Source organism: Paramacrobiotus metropolitanus, unplaced genomic scaffold (assembly GCF_019649055.1).
Source record: "Paramacrobiotus metropolitanus isolate TYO unplaced genomic scaffold, Prichtersi_v1.0 Parri_scaffold0000141, whole genome shotgun sequence".
NCBI lineage: Eukaryota > Metazoa > Tardigrada > Eutardigrada > Parachela > Macrobiotidae > Paramacrobiotus > Paramacrobiotus metropolitanus.
This window is the reverse complement of record NW_026570361.1, coordinates 236,310-256,023: the sequence shown is the minus strand read 5'-3', so window position 1 is coordinate 256,023 and position 19,714 is coordinate 236,310. Positions and strand designations below refer to the sequence as shown.

Genomic DNA, 19,714 nt, shown 5'->3' with positions numbered 1-19,714 from the left:
CTGCCATTAAATTCGATTCATTTTTTAATAAGAGCATCGGATAAATGTTCCGTTATTCTCGCTTATCTCAGTGATGAATATCACCACTAGTCATCCCATGTTAATACTTTAATCGCATTATGTAACTTGGCGAGCTTCGCTCAATAAAAACACTCGCTCAATAATTTTTATGTCATAATTTACTTTCCCAGGGCGACCACTTCCGCTGCTATTGGCTGCGCAGTGCGGGTACATGGTTTCCTTTTCTCGATATCATTCGTGACGCCTCCGTGTACATCACCAAAAATCCCGCTTCGGGCTTCGACATAGCCGCTCCGATGTTTCTCCTGCTAATCTGTGTCGCGCCGACGGTGGCGCTGTGCATCCTGCTGCCGTGGAGTCTAGTGGTGAACACACCCACCTGGGCCATCCACGACACACCCGCGGCCCTCCTAACCGCCTTCCGCTGCAATACATGCTCGAGCGGCTGCGGCCCGCTCCTAGCTATGGTCGCCTTTTGTGTGTACGCTGCGTCCGTGCTTCTTCCACCCGTTCTGACACTGAATCTGGCCATCTGCGTATCCCGGGCGGTTGCCGGAGATTCCGCTGTTTTGTCGGCCAGCTGCGTGGTGCTGGGAGGATGGGCGGTGTTCTGCGTGTTGAATCTCGCGGGGATGGTCGGAATTCCATCGCGAATCGGGATGTTCTTTCGACCGTCGTTGTAAGTCGCACATGCTGCATTTTCTGGAAATTCTAGCATTAAAATTTGGGACATACCTATGCTTCGTTTCCGCCTGGCCTCCAAATTTTAGTGATACATGTCGTCGTTCTCTGTGGTCATCCGGGGCTTCTTTAATTTTCTCTCTGAAGACTGGTTTTTGTCTGCCGCAAACGCAGTGCGCACGCTTGGTGTGGGCATAAATTCCCTCATAATTTGTGGCGGAAAAAACTGAAATTTCCCCGAATTGTATATGCTACAAGCCTACAACTAATGAATCCGTTAAATTTCCGCTGCAGAAAAACCCGCGGCGTAGTCAACAGAAGCGAGACGGAAAGGACGGAAGCGGTCGCTCCAGCGATTATGATGCGACGATGGCTGTTCCTCGCTCTGTTGTTTTGTCTGGGATTCGCACTTCACTTGAGCTATCCCAACGATGTTGTCTCCCTTTTTATGGAAGCTGTGTTCCCGACTTCGCCCAAAGATTTAAACGGGCCGACCAATGGAACCGACGGTGTTAACGTGACCGGAAATAAGACCAGACCCAGGGAACGTATCTGTATGTAGATATTTTTTACGGATATTTTCTATAGCACTGTAAAGTTCGTATCTGTGTCACGCATTTATTTGTAAACGACTGCAGAATACAAATCAATAAACATCGGTTAACCGAACAATGAAAAAAGGAAAATTTTATTATCACAACAGAAAGAGCTCAATTAACTTTGCAACGCCATCCATTGTTCCGAAAACCGATGCCGCGTTTCCCGGCTAAATCTCCAACCACAGCCGCTGCCGGACAAATTCATGGGAGCGAGCTTTTCCGGAATCCAAAAATAATAATACTCGTTTAACACTTCTGGAACCGATGGGTTAACTTTTTGACAAAACAATTTCTAAATTCGTAGAGAATTGACATAATTGGGATTATGTTGTATGACTTTACTGTGCGTTTGTACGAGTGTTCCCTGTTGTACTAGCGATGACGTATGATCCGTGTTCTTATCGGTAGCCTCCGATCAGAAGCTGCGCTCCGTCGTCGGCTAGCATTCAGTAGTTACGGTGTGACTGAGTTGGAGTGAACATCAATAAGATTAAAACGAGTAACATCATTGTGATCCTGTTGGTGTTAGTGTTGTGAGTGACCTTCGTTTAGGGAAAGCGGTAGTGTGTACCTAGGCGGAAGTTACTGTGTGGTATTCCTGTAGTGTGGTAGTGAGTGTGGTGAGAGTGTGTTTGTGGCACCGGTTGTCTGCGGAGGTAGGCAACAGGAACAACACCAATCTCCAGAGTTCCTTCTCTGCTGACTGCGGTCAGGTTGGTAATACTACACGCGGTGCGTGTAGTATGTCATGGCGCCCACCGGATATGAACGACCCTAAGGAAGTGGGAGATTGGTGAGTGGTATGTGAGTTTCTTGGTTGTGATTGTGTGTCCGTAATTTCCTTAGAGGAATTTACGAGGTACTGGTTCCTAAGTGGGACTGGGAGGCAAAGCCTTAATTTGGTTTGTCCGCTGCGGGAGTTGCGATCCACAGATTCCTTAGTGGAAGGCTGTGAGGTACCGTTCCTAAGTGGATACGGGTGAAGTACTGACCTTTGTGGTCCGTAAATTAATTTGGAAAAATTAATTTGTTACGGTGTACGTTTGGCGCAATACAGTGGGTCACTGTATTTGTGATTGTGTTACTGTAGAATTGTACTGAAAGTCGTGGAAGCGGCTTTGTCAGTGTTCTAGGTAACATCCGGGTTGAAGCGAGCGCTGATTGCTATCAGTGCTGTGGTGGAATCTGCTGAGTCAGTGGATTGTGAGCTGGGTCATCCAGTCACTGTCTGTGCAAGCGGTAAACAATGGACGGGTCAACGACTGAGCCAACCGTCGTTACTGCTGAAGGAAGCAAGAGTGCCCTGGAACAGCCGTCCAGTGGTAATGGTACTGTAAAAAGTCATCGAAAAGGTATGTTAAATGCAGCTGATTTTGGGGTAATGTTGCAGAAAGCACATTACGTTAATCCGCCTGTTATTCAGTGTCATGTGCCAGAAGGAAAAAATTTGGAAAATTTTTTCAGTAATTGGAAAATTATTTTACCGAGATCTGGTGAATTAAGCCAGGAATGGCTAAATTTTGATTCTGGTAAAATTAGTCGAAAACCTCCTGGTTTTGATGTGTGGATACAGAACGGTAGGAAGATTCCTACGCGTTTAACTGTTCATTTAAACTTGGTTGATTATGATGAAGAATTTGGCACGGATTTGCATGCCGTATGGATGCAATATGTCGATGCAAGAATGCAGGTTTCTGCACCCGGCATTGGTGCAGCTGTAGGTGAGTCAGCAGTTCTAAGAGGCAGTGCTTTGGTAGCGCAGCTTGATCAAAACGGTGATAAGCGGCTTAGCGCAGTCAGTGCAGATAGCCTTCTTGCGGATACTCAGAACAGTCAGGTAGCTGATCAGTTCGCATTAGAAAATGCCGATGATCCAGGCCTAGATTTTTCTGCAGCTGAGTTTTTCGCACAACAATTAAATGGAAGTTTAATTGATAGTGAAAATGTGCATATTGAAGTGGAAGATGATGGCAATGTTTTGGACAAATCATTGTCAGATGCGATTGACGCTTTGGACAAGTCTAATGCTGATTTAATTAACATGACAGTTATCAATCAGACAGGTAAAGCGGATGTGACGTCAGCACAGTATGCTGATCTTGACCGAAAGTATAATCGGGTGGTATCTGATTATGTGCAGTTGAAGAATGATTACGATTGCATTCATGCAGGTGGTACTGCATTGAAATCTGAATTGCAGAGTACTGGTAAGAAGAATTCTGATCTGGTTTCTCTGAATGATAAATTTATCGTTAAACGTGATACTGCTAACGCATTGTTGCAGAAGGCAGAAAGAGATTTAGCAGCGGAGCGTGCTAAGTTTAAAGCGGACCGTGATAAATTGCAGAAAGTTCTCAATGATAATTGTGAACTCTTGAAGCAGACGTATGATAAGTTTTTGTCGGAAAAGAAAACTTTTGATGAAAACGTATCGAAATTTAACCGTGAGCGCAGCCAGTACGTTGGTCAGGGAGGAGTGGCCAATAAGCCTGCCTTATCGGTTATAAGCCAGTTACGTGTGCATGGTGCACCTGTCCATGATGTACAGCCGGAAGTACGTGTACATGGTGAGCTGTCGCCAGTACATTCGGATGTTGGTTCGGTAATCTCAGAAGCAGTGAGACTACAGCTGAACGCTCTGGAAGAGCGAGTGAAAAATGTTGAGCGGAAGCAACAAGTTCAGAATGATAAGCTGGAGAGTTACAGGGTAATGCGAAGTCATGTACATGACTTGCAGGTACGGCTCGGTGAGTCGCGTACTCCCTCTCCGACTTTGTCTGAAGTGAACACTGTTGTATTTCATAACCTGCAGTTGAAGCTAGAACAGCTGGAAAAGCGGTTGAAGGAACAGGAAGAGAAAGGCAAAGGGACTTTACCTTTCGATATGGATAAGTTTGCAAGTGCAATGAAAGGTGCATTTAAATCTGATGTGATGTATCCTGAGAAATTTGACGGCAAAACCGATACGAATAAACTTGAACATTTTATTCTCAGTGTAGAAAATTGTAAGAATCATAATGGCTGGGAAGACAGTGACGTCATTCACAAGTGTTTGTCACGTTGTCTGACCGGAACGGCTTTGACGTGGTATCTTGATAAGCATGCCAGTCATAAAGGCAAGAAGTGGTCTGTTTGGAAAGAAATGTTACGTAATCATTTCTCGGATGAAACAGATTTGATGGCAGTGCGGGATAAAATTAGCAATAAGAATTTTGCTAATGATGATACGCCTAATTCTTATGTAGATTGGTTTACGACGTCATTCAAGAAGTTAAACTTGAGTGAGTCAGAGCGCGTTTATTACCTGAAGCAAGGTTTGAAAAAGTATCGTTTTGCTTGGTACAAGTATATGGAAGAACACGATGTTAAAAGTGTTGAGAAATTCCTTGATGGATTAAAGTTGCAGTATAAGTTGCGTAACAATGAACAGAATCGGTTCATTGTTGACAAGTCGAAAGGCAATGCGGTTGCTGACAGAAGTGCAGTAACTGCTGATAAGTCTGCTGGTGAAAGAAACAGTGGTGCATCTGGTTCTGATGCCCCAGTTAAACCAAAGATTGATTATGCGAAGTGGTTTTTCCCCGATGGAAGTCCGATATGCTTCAAGTGCCATGGTGCACATGTAAGCAGTAAATGTACCAGCACTGCGGCGCGTAAGCCTGTTATGGCTGAACCGCCAGTACAATTGATTAAGGATTATATGCTGAAGAAAGTAACGAAAAAAGAAGTAAATCGTATGGAACTGGTGCGTCCAGTTATTGAGATTAATAACGTAGAGGTGACTTGTGCATTACGTGGTAATGTACCAGTGAGTGGGCAAGACTGCATTAGAGGCGTCAAGCCCCGTGTGCGCTTCGACAAGCTACGCAAAGAGAGCAAGAAGCCGCTTTGCAGTGGGGGTGCCACGAGTAACCAGTCATGTACCGGTGGTACATTGACTAAATCTCGGTTTGAAACGCGTGTTTACTGGCGTAAACAGCAAAGTTGCGTGAAAAAATGGGAATGAGCAAAGTATTGGACTGATTGTACTGAGCTGCAGCTGTGATATCAACAGTACTGTTGATTGTCATGTTCCATCATGCTCATACAATTCTGGTAGATTAATCAGGGTCTGATTAATGTTGTGATTTTAATTTAAAAATGAATATACCATGTCATGGCGTATTTATGTTTTTTTGGTGGAAAGTGCTGTGGAAGCAGTACTTGGTGTGTTCCGGTGGAACGCACTGGAGGGCAGTAAGGTGAACCAATGAGGCAGTGCAGTTCATTTAGCTGTGTCTGCTGACAGTTTGCCAGTGGCAAATTGTTTGGATTTAAAATTGCAGCAGTGTTGCAGTTTTGTGTGATAAATTCAGGAGTCTTGAGTTTCTGATGAGCCTGTGAGTTTACGACTGCAAGTGAACACTTGCAGTGGGGGTAAACTGCCCTGTGAGAATGGATTCTGTGTTGTGTGTGTTGAAGGCATTCAGTTCTGATGCTTTCGTGAGGCCTGTCTGGAGTTCGTGGATGGACTGTCTGGATGAATGATGCGTGCGTGTGAATGCTTGACTGGAGGATGAGGATGGATGGATTCGTAGATCGAGACGTGGAATCGTTGGACGCTAGAGGACCTGCGGTGGACTGACATTCTCGTTCTGGAACGGACCACCGATGGAGTTCCTCGCGTTGGCGTCTGGATCCTGCGTGGAATGCGTGTACAAAATGAAACATTTTACAATAAAATTAATTAAAAGACAGCCAAGATATCACGCAGTAACATGGGAGCATGTAAAGTGCACTTCCGATTGCAGAAAACTGGCTCTCGAACGGATCAGGCTGCGTGCGGTAGCGAATGAGTAGCTGCTGACGTGGCTCTTTATTTGGGGCGGTTGCGAGCTATTATTAGCTATATGCTAAAACTTGCACCCGTAATATTAAAGACTGAAACGGCCAGAGTTGGATGGTAGAAGAATGGTTAATCCTTTCTGTGCATATGTTCAACCGTAACGGCCAAACTTGCGAACGCCTCGAGGGTTTGTCTGCTCAATGAATAAAAAAAGCTCAACTAAAGTATATGTGTAGTCGTGTGGAGATGCTGAAAAAAGCCCTGAATCCTCTGAGTGTGTTGCAGATGCTGGACAGCATGGAGGCCCGTCTGTCCTACTGGGTGGATCTACGCCCGTACTGGGACAACAATACGTACGCGGCCTTCTTCCCGGACGGCATCAATGACCTGTCCCCGGACGCACTGGCTGTCGGCTGGCTTGGATATGCCGTCTTGGCGCCGTTTGTTGCCATCGTCTTCCTCGTATCCACAGTGGGGACAATCGTTATCATTGGTGTCTGGATCTGGATCTGTTGGACCGATTGCCACAAAACAACCCGCGAAACACGCCAACCGCTGGTCGGACAGCAAGAAACAGCGTTCGCCAGTATCTTCTATATAGTAGCCGGCTATGGCATCCTGTTCTTTACCTGGAGCTTCGCGGCACGGGCCAGCTGGAATGTCCTTTTTCCCGAACGTGCCTCCCTGCCGCTAAGTATCTCGGCGATATTGGCCTGCATCCCTGGGACCGTGTGGCTGTGGAAGGCGGTGCGGCCGGCGGGATACTCGGGCAAGGGTCGTGCGCGCGGTGGTTATGGGGCGATTTCCAGCGACGACGAAATGGGCGCTTAAACCGTCATGGGATTGCCGGCTTCTGTTATCCATTATTTTTCTGTACTTTTATCCATCGGTTGCAGAAAATAACCACGCTGGTACGGTAATGGGGCCTGTATTTGATCCATGCTGTTACGTAGCGGTAGCAATTTTGCCATTCATTTCTCATTCATTCATCATGAATTTCTGTTTACGGTTCGGCTAGTTGTCCATTTACGGCATTTATACAGTTCAGTCTTGAACCCCTTTATACTGGTTGCTTTCATTTCTCTCAAAACTTGCTTCGAATCTCTGTTCTGCCGAGTATAATTCTTGTGACAAAACATGCCGTGAGTAATCTTGTTTCGTATGATGGTAACAATGCCGTGGCACGACCACTTCCGCCAAGTGCTGCGGCAGCTGGTATGCTTCGTGCCTGCAGATTTTATTCAATAAACGGCAGCATGACCAGTTTCTGAAACACGAGAGTAACCTGCTTGCTGTGGTCGGTAATGCCATGCAGTGCTTTCCGCTGAAGCAGTGGAGCGTTTGCCGCGTTGAGCCGAAGCCAAAAGTGCACAATGATCTTACAACAGAACAAGGTAGCGATCATGAGTCACGACCACCGTCCAGTAAAAGAGATTTTCGAACGGTGTTAACTTTATCGCAATGTTTTGGCGAGCGAGGTTGCTAAGTAAAGAGTAACTCTCGACTAGAACACCCGGACAATAAAGATTCCCTAGAAAAACCTTTGTGACGGGAACTAATTATTTGAAAAGCAGCGCGACCCGTAGAATAATAAATGCGTCACGCAGTCAGCCGCGCAGTCGGAAAATGGCATTTCGGTCCCGTTAAATCGATCCGACAGTCTGTTTCTCCCTGCCGCTGAATCGTTTCACCAGACAAACGTATCTGTTCACCTTAGGATCTCATCAAACGACGTTGTAGACCATTTCGGCGATAATATCCTTCTCAACAAAAAACGAAGCCAACACGTGAATAAAGAGGTCATTGGCAGTGTCCATTGTGATCCGATTTGCCGATCCAATCTCTACTCGGTAATTTGCCGATCAAATCGCTACTCACTTGCTCATCTAGAAAACAGCAGGCGGGTGCATGGACGCTTCCGCCGTTCACCGTAAACGTTTCATTAATTTTGTTAGCAGACAGCTGATTCCCGGCAGAATTCTTCGGTGTGCTACTGCGCATACGCGGCAGTTTATTACTGCATCGCTGTTCATCAGTGGTCTGACAGCATTATACGGCTGAAATTTTTCGGTACCCGTACAAGACCTATGGTGAAAATTGTTAATCGCTTTTTACTCGCCACTACTGAACATCTGTCTAAAAATGTTGCCGGCTGCGAACGGACGGCGCTTTATGCTTGCAGTTCTTCTCTGTGTCGCAAATTCAGTAAGCTTATTAGCGCACTAAGTTTTCCTTGACGAAACACCTGTATGTCATATCATGGTTACGTACTATCCGCCTTTGACTGTCTACAGTTTGAACCAAGCTGCTGCCATTAACAGTTTCTGCCATTCTCATCATGACCGGAATATGTTGCAGTTTTCCTGGCCGTACTTTTGTCTGGGTTCTTCAAGAAGCCAATTAATAAATTCTGGCTGTTTCCCAGGGCTCCCAAGCCAACGTATTGCCACGGTACAGGGATGTCATGGATCAGTATCAAATTCAGCCAGGAACGGCACTAGGCACCGCCTACTACGCCAGCCCACAGTGGACCAAAACGCCATTTAAAGTCCCATATCGGATGCGGGCGGCCACGCCCTTTCACGCTGCTCCCAGATTCGGTTCACCGCGTTGGCGAGGCCAGCATGTGTACATTCCATTGATTCCAAAGGGTAATTGCAGTCAGCGCATTCAACCCACACCCACCAGCAGCTGCTGCACCGCTGCGTCGTCTACCTGCCCCGTCAGCGCCCACTGGCGGAGCGTTACCGAGACGGTAACAACCTGTGCACTAACGGTGTGCTTAGCACCCTGTCTCACACTTTCCACCGCCATCTCGGAGACCGTTGTCAGTGCCATGTGTATTCGTTCAACGCTAACGTCTTACACAGCTAAAGTCAGGATCGTCCACCTGGACACATTTACGGATATCAGTTCGCAGGTTTCACCGGGAAGTTGCGATTACATTGACATGCAGACGCCTTCCTTGGGCAGCGGTGTGACGCTGTCGAGCGATGGGAATCCCAGCCACAGCGTCGCCGTCACGCCCACCGTGGTAGAGAGCAGGACCTATACTTTGGAGGTGCAAGTGACCTCCTATGATCTTGGTATTACCACAGGACAAGACGGGTCTCTAACATCGGATGAGGGATTACCGCAGTTAGCTCCGGTTACATCCAGCGGAAGTATGTGCTCTTTTTAAACGCACTGGCTTTGAAACTTGTCTTTGTCTTTTGGCCGTAACTAACCCGGCTTATTTTCACATGTTTAACGGACTTTGCTAGCAGCTGGTCCTGATTCCTTTTCAAACCGTATTCCGCATAAGAAAGGAAAATTTTGACGACCATGGTAATATATACATATACGCTTCAGTACAACTTGTTACATATACGAATATTAGATTAGATAACAAGAAGTGCAGCTAGGTTTCTTCTGCTGAGAATGTGCCGCCTTTAGTAATGAGTAGTAAAAATTTTATCTGTGATTTGTGTGGAAAAATTTGTTTGACGGCGCATGGGATAGCGTCACATCGCGACAGTGGAAAATGCAGAGAAGCTCAAGCCCGCAACTTACGAAACAAACCCGGGCTCCCCACTGCATCCCCTCAACCAGTTCCACACGACGAAAACTTGCTGGACAAGCTCTCTCGATTGCGACGAACCAATCCTATCCTCCCGCATGTTCCAGTAGGTGCGAGAGATGCATGTGCAAATGCGTTTGCGGAACTACTGACCGCATGCTGCGCGAAAAATGACATGGAAGCGTGGAGCAACTTACTCTTCTTTGCACCAAGCATCCTGACAGCTCCTCCTACGAAGTCTGGTAGAGGCCCATCACTCGCTACGTCGGTGAAGAAGAACTTGTCAAGTAAGCAGACAGAAGATATCATCCCCTCGAAAAAGAAGCAGCCAAAGCCAAAGACCGCAGCAGCATTAAAGGCAAAACTGGTCAACGCCAAACTGGAAAGTGGATCAATCGGACGTGCGATGAACATTCTCGTTTCACAAGAAACCATCGCGCCTTTAACTGACGAAGTCATTGCGATTTTAAAAGAAAAACATCCAGGTCGACCCGTTGACCTGGATGCTACGGTGCGTAACGTCGACGCGATACCCTCTGAAGTAACACATAGAGAACTGATAGCTGCTGTAGAGTCGTTTGATACAGGAACCTGCCCTGGCCCGGATGGATTACGCGCTGATCATCTTAAGGATCTGCTATCCACGCAAGGAGAAACACGCAGGAAACTGTTAGACGCCCTAGTGAGATTTGCGGATCACATACTGAACAAGGAGATTCCCGCAGAAGCAAGGAAAGTGTTCTTCGGAGCAAACCTGTTCCCGTTCCTTAAACCTAACGGTGGCATCCGTCCCATTGCATCAGGATGCACGTTACGCCGCCTTGTAGCGAAGATAGTTTGTTTCCGGCTGGCAGAAGAAATGGGTAATTATTTTCGCCCGGTCCAGTTCGGATTTGGAACGAAACAGGGAGCAGAAATCATCGTGCACAGTGCCAGGGAGTTTTTACAGACGCCGTCGACAAAGCCGCGCGCATTTTTAAAGTTTGATTTTGCAAACGCTTTCAACACCGTTCGGCGGGATAAACTTATGGAAAAAGTATTCGACCGGATACCTGCATATTATAATTTTGTTCGTTCTGCGTACGGAGAAGACTCAGTTCTATTCTGCATTTCTCCTGCCAGTGGTGTCACCATACCTTCCGCTAGCGGTGTCCAGCAGGGCGATCCATGTGCACCAATGTTCTATGGTTTACTAACACAAGATGTTTGTTCCCAGATTAAAGCCGAAACTAACCTGTGGTTTTTGGATGACGGTGTGTCTGCTGGAGACCCTCAAGTTGTTAAAGACGATATGGTAAATCTCCAAGAAGCAGCCGCCGCAGTGGGCTTAAGACTAAACACGGCAAAGTATGAATTATTCGTGGACGGCGGAACACCTACAGAGCGTGAAAACGTAGCCCAGTTATTCCTAAACGCGGTACCGGACATTCGCATTTCTAAACCGGAGGAAATGGAACTGCTAGGCTCACCCTTGCTGAGCGAAGCGATTGCGGGCGCGTTGATGAGGAAGGTCGGTCAAGCACAAGTGCTTGCCGACCAGCTCGGTATATTGCCTTCACATCAGGCGTTTTTCTTGTTAAAGAATTGCTTGTCGCTGCCGAAATTGTTATATAAATTGTTATATATTCTTAGAACTTCTCCCTGCTGGCAGTATCCTGAAGAATTACGGAAATTCGACGATGTCATCCGATTTAAAGCGGAACAGCTGACCAATGTCGCAATGTCGGACACAGTATGGAACCAAGCATCGTTACCCACGAAATTTGGAGGCTTAGGGTTGATCAGCGCAACAGAAGTGGCGCTAGCTGCTTACACCTCATCAGTCCATGGTGCTGTCGACATGGTGTGTAATGTTACCCGCAATGAATCCATCAAGGATCGGTGTAACCACCTGACAGAAGTGTGGACATCTCGCTTTTCCACCGAACCCCCTCGCACAGAAAGTCGCCGGTTTCAGACCGCGTGGACTACGCCACAGCACACCCAGACAGCATCCCGCATGATGGAGAACGCCGACGTAATTACCTCTGCCCGCCTGTTGGCTGCATCCTCATCGGAGTCGCGCGCCTGGTTGTCAGCATTGCCAGTATCCCTCTTCGGAAACCTGTTGGAAGATGCCCACTTACGCATAGCCGTTGCGCGACGGTTGGGAGCCCCAGTCTGCGAACAGCATGTATGCCGTTGCGGTAACGTAGTGGACAGCCTGGGACACCATGGCTTGGTTTGCAAGTTAGCGAAAGGAAGGCATGGCGTTCACGCCGTGTTGAATGATGTGACAAAGCGAGCCTTGAACTCTGCACGAATGCCATCGTCCCTCGAGCCGCCGGGACTGGACAGAGGAGATGGGAAAAGACCAGACGGAGTTACCGCTTTCCCTTGGAAAAATGGAAAACCGTTAGTATGGGATGTGACAGTGGCAGACACGTTCGCTCAAACGTACATCGCCCGGACGTCACGGGTGCCGGGAAGTGCAGCGGAAGCACGCGAAAACCATAAGCTAGGGAAGTACGATGGACTTGCAGACCGAGATGTAGTACAGCCGATCGCATTCGAAACCACGGGCACATTTGGACCACTCACAAAGAAATTCTTCAAGGAGCTGTCGCGAAAGATCAGCGATTGTACTGGTAATCCTCGGTCAGGAGAGTTTTTGCGCCAGAAAATCAGTATTGAGATACAACGGGGAAACGCTGTCTCTGTTCTTGGAACGTTTAACGACATGGTTAACAACGAGGATGTGTTTTTTGCTTTTAAGCTAGCTAAACGGGAGTAATGGTTCTTTAAACGTGTGAGTACATACCCTGGTAGATAACTGGTTATTGTTGCGACAAAGAGACAAATTTAAAACACAACTTGTTACTAATGTAACGAACTTGATTCCTTGGTGACATCACAACGCAGCTGATGCTCTGAAATCTGTGATTTAGGTTTCTAACACAGATACTTTTTGCGTCCCTTTTTACGTCACGAAATGTTCTGCGTGATTAGGCCGCCTATCTCCGTAGTCGGCTGGGGCTGTGTATTCACTGCCTATTCAGTACAAATTTTTCACTTTTATAGGAAACTTGTGACTGCATCGTATCGTCATTCTAAATATTAGTCATTAACTATAATCTTGTAGAAATGTAGACCTAAATATCAGCCAACTTTTAGTTTGACTATAGTAGACGAAACACAGCAACAATGATTTCCTGTGCGACTTAGGCCTCGTCCCGAATCTGTAGCGAATCTCGTTACGGTACAGGACACCAACGTCCCAGAATAGGAGATGCGCGATACGGTATGTCGGTTTTCGCTTCGCGTATCTCGTTACCCGTGAAAAAATTCGGGACGGGGGTATGCTCCGTATCCTAATGCGTCCCGTATTCACAACTCTCTGATACAGTACCCTGCGAACCGTATCTCAAAACCCGTACTAACCCCGCGTCTCATAGCAGCCAAAAATTTTACGCGCGCTTTTTACGCATATCCTGAAATACAAAGAAAAACGATACGGTACGCGAAGCCACCTCCAGAGGTGGCTTTCCCTGGTATCTTTTACAGATGAGTGAGAATTTTTGAATATTGAGTGACGATATCTTTCTCGAGAGTTATGCTTATTATTATGTCTAATGAAAACGAACGATGCTTTCGCTCCACATCGTTTTTCTGTTCATTTTAAAATCTCAGTTAAATGCCCATACGAAATCTGATCTTCTTAAAATTAAAACAATAAAAATTCCACTTATTCCAGCTCTTCAATCTTATTAGATAATAACACCATGCAGAATTATTAGCTTCAAAGAAGGAGAGTGGAGAAAACAATTTTCATGCCGAGTGTACTATCGAACACAAAACTGAATTTCCATTCATTACCACATAATAGTGAATAGGAGAAAAAAGCGAGACTCGGAAAAGAAGATTTGATTTTGCGAATTGTTATCCGTATGTTTTGTAAGTTAGCCATGCGCGAATGGTGCAGCTGATCTGTCTCATCAGTGCATCACTAACTGCGGAGTACGGAGTCTACGGACTATGATGGCAAACAAAAATGTTCAATCCAGGAAACAAACATTTCACAATTCAGACTTGGAACTAATTAGAACGATGGCATAAAAACAATCAACCCAAGAATCGAAATTCCTCAAACAAACTTCGAATTTTTCACCGAGAACACACATGAAAACTGGTAAGCAGTCCGATATGCGATCGGAGCGATGGGACGCAAATAAAGCGATACGGGGCCAAAGCTGAAGATTCGATACAGGAAACCGATAGCGAGTTCCGTTTCGATATGCGCAGCCTGTACTGTACCTTGGTGGCGCGCACCAAAAGGTGTCCCATTTCTGTACTGCAGCGAAGCTAGCTACGGTGCTGTATCTTAACGCGATGCGCTACAGATTGGGGACGAGGCCTTAGAAAGACAACTTTCTGGACCCTATACGACGATACAAAAAAAGCAGGCCTTAAACAACTGGTGTAAAGAACAATGGCCGTAATGTTTCCACGCTGTATTTCTAAACTACAACACTGCATTAAAAACTAGTAATGATAGGAAGCATAATTATAAACAGTGCCTGTTCATACTGTACCTTTGACAACCCTTATGGTAGATAAATACTGAGCGATAACTGCGCCAAATAAATCAATACGTGGACGGTCTGGTTAGCCGCATGCATGCCGCATGGTGCTGTGTTGTGATAACAGCATGGTACGGACAGTACACCATCATACTTCAACTGACCAGGAGAAATAAATCGATACCGGCAGCTTTCTAAACTCTCTCATGGCCAGGCTTGTCCCGCCGCACGCTGTACTGCCTTATTTCAACTATTCTGAACTCAGCAGAGTTGGAAATGCAATGATAGTTGACTGTTGTTGTTCGAAACGTTGCAAACGGTAGACTGAAACGCTTGCATAAACAATATTCTGAACGTTCGCATCTGATATGATTTGATTCGCTATTCTGAACGTTCGCATCTGATATGATTTGATTCGCAGGTACGTTCGCATCTACGTTTAAATTTGCATCATTTAGAGTAGTATGCACTTTACGCGCGTGCACTTTCTGTTACATTGATGGCCTTTGCCCAATAAATATCTTATACGTATGATTTGATAAATAAGTAGCTTCGCGGCGATTTACTGTAGATCATTTGCAGCAGCAGCTGTTCCTTATATCTCTACAGTTCTACACCAGCATGAACGCTACACCACGATATCTTCGGCATTTGCTTTCCGGTGCACGCCAAACCAGTTACGGGAATACGGTGCTGGTAAAGCGTGATAACGGGCAGTGGTGGCTCGGTTACGTGCAGGATATCGAGGCCGACAATTTCTTCATTGATTTCGATGCCAGCACTATCAGCGCCCAGTGGATTCACACCAGCCATTTGTGGCCCCACCATATCCCGGGGATGTTCCGCGGCCATTCGGAGATGGTGGCGCTGCGCGACGAGGCAGGCGGCCCGATGATAATCCGCCCGGCAACCGTAATCCGCTGTCTTCGCTCCATATTCTAGATCGTGCGTGTGAACGAAGAAAGTAGTGATACTCCGGAGCAGAGTCCTCAGACGTCCACTCTTCACCTTGTACATCATACGCAGTTCGCCAGTGCGCCATATGAAAGCGACTGCTTCTTCGGAAGGACTACCTGGATTCTGTACAAGAAGCATGTCATCAGTTACCCCAAAGCTCATCTGCTGCGGGAAGTGGATTTCCTACCGACGTTCCTGGCCAATGAATGTCAGTTAAAGTTGAGAAAAGACGCTCTGTGTACTGCCCGCTGTCGACATAGTAGGCAAGAGTATACCGACGGGTTCGATTTCGTTTGCACAGCACGACACCGAGGGTGTGACGAGGTGTACGGTTTCCGTGTCGGTTGCCGGGTGTTTGTGCGAGCGGACAGTGATACGATCACCTTCATTTGCGCCGAAGTGCACGGTGAAACCAACCGCAACAATGTGTGGGCGAACGAGAATGCAGCGCACAGTAGTATGTTCTGGAATGAAGACGCCCTGAAGGAAGCCTGCGAAAATTACCTCACTGCGCAACTGGCGGAGCAGTCAGATCTTGTACAAGTACCTCCAATCTCGCTTCCGCAAGGTCAGTACGACAGCACCCATTTCATACCAATAAAATTCTACCAGTTTTTCGAACGTTATTGTGTTAGCTGACGATGCTTAACCCGGCAACGTCTGCTAGGTGGAAAAACCACCAGTAAAGTTCGCCAATTTGTACAACGCGAGGACTACTGTCATTGCCTGGGTTACATATGCATTAGATAGAGCAAAGATAACTCCTTGCACAGTGAATTTTAGTTTTTTGATTAAACACACCGTAAAAAACCTACATTGCTTAGAAAACACTGAAAAAATAACGTACAGTTCTATGAAGTGTATCTAAATCGGCTGTTATGATAAAAATTTGGGACTAAATTAGTGATACCTTCATGTGAGTATCTCACAATTTCAGTATCATACAAAAGTCTGCACTCTGCAGCTCTTCTGTAAAAAACTGTGGATTTTCAAAAATAGCTGGTAGAAATTCCAAAATACATAGGTTGGTGGAAATTCCACCGCTTGGGCATTGGCGTAGGACAGTAGCATGCTGCCTGAACAGGAACAGTGACCATAGCCGGACACTTCATATGATTCAGCCGTTGCACACTAGGAGAGTTGTCAAGCATAACACTGTCAGCTAACTGATCAAAATGTCAAACAAATAAGGACCTCTGAGTGCGTTGATAATAGCATAAATGGTAATAAAACATTTTTCTTATCATTTGAAAAAAAATAGTTTAAGGTCGTTATGTTATTGTTATTCTATGGTAAGAATTTCAACTTCGACAAAAAATTCCTTGATACCTCGGGCATTGCCGGGTTAATTAAGTTATTTTAGTGAATGTTCCGCAGGTTTGGTTGAACCGGTCATCAATGATTTGCCGCATCCGATCTTGGCGTGGATTCTGCTAAATCTGGATGTCGATTCTCAACTGAAAACACACCGGTAAAATGTGATTATTGGACCACAATAATCCGCGTTGCAAAAAGTTAACTACGTAATAACTATGTAATAAAATATGTACGCTGGTGTCTCCCTAGGGTGTGCGCGCAGTGGAGGCTTCTTTTGTTGGAACAGGACTGGCACCGGCATATCATTTTCGACAGCCCAGGAATGTGCACAATAAAATCATACGATGAACAGCGTGTTGTGGACAAGTATTATCGCTCCTTTAAATTCATGACAATTCTGAACCACACCGTTAATGAGAACACGCAAACGCTAGCGCTTATTGACGAAGGGGAATACGGCCGGAGTTCTAACTGTAGTTTTGATATCCAAGATAAAATGTGGGGTATCAAGATATTATTGAAAACCAAAAGCATTTGCTTGCCGCGGATCATTATTTTGAACGGTTCGGACGCTGCCCGTACATCATCGTTTTCCCTTTTGGCACTTAACCGCAATAACGATACTGGGGAGTACGAATGCCATGCGCTGTCGAAGCTCATGAAGGTCTGCGAGGAGCTCCTGCTGATCAATTACAACGCATCAGAAGCCATCAACGGATCAGCGTTTTCCATATTATGCAAAGACCAAGCACACATGATGCTTCGCGAAAGGGATTTGATACGACTTCGCGATTACGTGCGGCCAGATGTTATCATTCCGTTTTTGCGCTTTCGCTCCACGGAAACGGCCGCTGAACAGTGCCGACGCTTTTTGGCCGCCGCGAATGACAATTGTCCGCCGATTACGCAGCATGTGCGTGAAAAGGTCACAGCCATACATGCGCGCTGGTTGCGAACGTTTAAATATCCTGAAGAATGGAGCCGTATACCCATTTTCCTTGAGATGTGAGTAAAATTTACAGCATTTTACCTTCCGTCATCAAAAATGATTTGAACGGAAAGAAAGTTGAAATTTAAAAAAAAATAATTCTAATGTTGCTGTACCCGCTTTTGGCACAGATTAATTTATTAGCACAAGCCTGCGAGAAACAGATAATAATTATTTAGTGAAACAAAATAATGCATGGAAAATAACTGGAACTTCGAGAAAAAAACAAATTTTCTGTTTAGTCCAGCGTTGTATTTACTATTGGCCCAAAACCTTACTTACTTCTTACTTTTCGTCTCGTCATTGACTTTACTATTTACTTTACTATTTACTTTTCATAATCTTTCTTCTTTACTTTTACTTACTTTTTACTTTTTTTACTGTACGTGTTTTGCGATAAATCGCAGTACGCAACAAAAGTTTTCAGTTTTTTGCCATATTATTCGTTTCTTAAGTATATTACGTATCTAAAACAAAAATAACTTCTTGTACTCTGGGACAGTGTGCACACCGATTAATTTTAATTTGTTTTCAGAAATTATTTTCAATGAAGCGATTTGGTTATGTGTAAAATTATAGTACTTATTTTTTGACAAAAATTAGCAAAAGTCATTACACCGTATCCGGTGCCAAGGTAAGTATTGCAGTGAGTGCAGCAAAATTTTTGCAAATCAGAAGAAAACCGGTACTGCCAAACGTAACTGCTATGGCAAAAAGCATGCTCACAGAATTCTCTTGATGCCCTTCACTTTTGTCTGTTGCGGACGCTTAGTAAACGACTGATTTACTAATTAAACTATTCCCGTTTCGTGCCTCTTACTTTTACTTACTATTTACTTCTCAACGGCTGCTCTTACTTTTACTTTACTTTTACTTTTCCGTTTTGCTGCTTGCTTACTTTTTACTTAATTAGTTAGAGGCAAAAACGGCTTACTAAGTAAGGTTTACTATTTAGTTTTACGTTTTACTAAGTAAAGCAACACTGCTGTTTACCTTATATCTATACTGTTCTGAAGTGCCATAAATAAATTTTTAAATCTTTTCTCGTCTAAGCCAACTTCGCTTTTATTTTATTGGAACTATTTTCCTGTATTTGCAAGCGCGGGCACACTACTTCATAGTAAAATTTAAACATTGAAAAAACAATGTTTTTTTTCAATATTTAAATTTTAACTATGAAGTAGTGTGCCCGCGCTTGCATTTTGTTGTTTTCATGGCTATTGCCTATTAAAATTATTTTCCTGTATTTTAAATCATTTACGAAATGATTTGAAACGAAGAATGAAATTCAAGAAGTATGAAAGTGGAGTTGCAACGATAAAATACTCGAACAGGTCTTGCGAAATAAACCTATTTCCAAAGTTTCTTTATGATCCATAAAATGGTCGGTTGTTGTTTCCTAGTTTCAATAGTTTCGGTCCGGATGAAAATCGCGTACGATGGGACACAATGGATCTCCGTCAACTGGACATTTCCGCTTTGTCCAGGGTAACATTCGCAGCTTTGGACGGATGCTTGCAAATCAGACAGATTACAACAAAATCAGAAGAAGCCGAGGAGGATCCTGGCTTGTTCAGTTTTTTCTGTTGTTTCTTAGGCTGTAAAAAGGAATAATTTTAATTATGCTTTATTTTCTCAAACTGATAACCTTAATCCTTGAACTGCTGTTAATAAATTCCTATGGTTGTGTTTTCGCTGGCCAATGACAATCATGTGCGTACATGATGGCCGTTTGATGGCCGTTGGCCGGCCGTTCTTGGATTATTCTCGTTATTTCTAGCTGATAAAGTAAACTAGCGCATCCGTAACCGTTCTTTGTAATGCTATTCGTTTCTTTATGCCACGCCCATTTTCCTTGGCTTGTTGCAAGATAAGCCAGGTGGTCATTCGTTGGAATCGTTTCCACTTGCTGTAATAGTTAATACTACATAGTACATGCGCTGCAATTATGTACCACAAGTTGTGGGCCACAACCACATCCAAAATGCAAAAATACAACTATTTGCAACTAGTGCTGTAATACTAGCAATAAAAGTAGAAAAAAAAGAATACCGAGCTGAGCTAGTCGTATATTAAAGCGAAAAGTACAGTACAATTAAAAAGGGCGTTTCAAAAGTAACTCTCCCTATTTTATACTTTAGTACTTTTTGTATTTTGTACTTTTGTTCTTTTTATTAACACCATCCATCACTTAATCAAACAATAAGG

At 44.9% G+C, this 19,714-nt stretch overlaps 2 protein-coding genes across 2 annotated transcripts; both read left to right on the top strand.

Moving 5' to 3' along the window:
- The first annotated feature begins 5,046 nt into the window (after window positions 1-5,046).
- On the top strand, window positions 5,047-7,241 carry LOC129599248 (uncharacterized). Its single transcript, XM_055497434.1, has 3 exons — window positions 5,047-5,995; window positions 6,092-6,313; window positions 6,412-7,241. The coding sequence occupies exon 3, from the start codon at window positions 6,412-6,414 to the stop codon at window positions 6,955-6,957; it is 546 nt and encodes a 181-aa protein (XP_055353409.1). The 5' UTR covers window positions 5,047-5,995; window positions 6,092-6,313; the 3' UTR covers window positions 6,958-7,241.
- A 7,624-nt stretch (window positions 7,242-14,865) lies between these two features.
- On the top strand, window positions 14,866-19,201 carry LOC129599262 (uncharacterized). The gene is made up of 6 exons (XM_055497452.1): window positions 14,866-15,123; window positions 15,187-15,409; window positions 15,503-15,769; window positions 16,579-16,672; window positions 16,768-17,523; window positions 18,910-19,201. Exons 1-6 carry the CDS (start codon window positions 14,866-14,868, stop codon window positions 19,118-19,120), a joined length of 1,809 nt encoding a protein of 602 aa, XP_055353427.1. The 3' UTR covers window positions 19,121-19,201.
- The last annotated feature ends 513 nt before the right edge of the window (window positions 19,202-19,714 follow it).

Coding starts and splice junctions, on each gene's coding strand:
- LOC129599248 (XM_055497434.1), top strand. CDS start 6,412: ATGCTGGACAGCATGGAGGCCCGTCTGTCCTACTGGGTGGATCTACGC.
- LOC129599262 (XM_055497452.1), top strand. CDS start 14,866: ATGAACGCTACACCACGATATCTTCGGCATTTGCTTTCCGGTGCACGC. Junction 15,770..16,578: donor TCCAATCTCGCTTCCGCAAG/GTCAGTACGACA, acceptor AATGTTCCGCAG/GTTTGGTTGAACCGGTCATC. Junction 16,673..16,767: donor TCTCAACTGAAAACACACCG/GTAAAATGTGAT, acceptor GTGTCTCCCTAG/GGTGTGCGCGCAGTGGAGGC.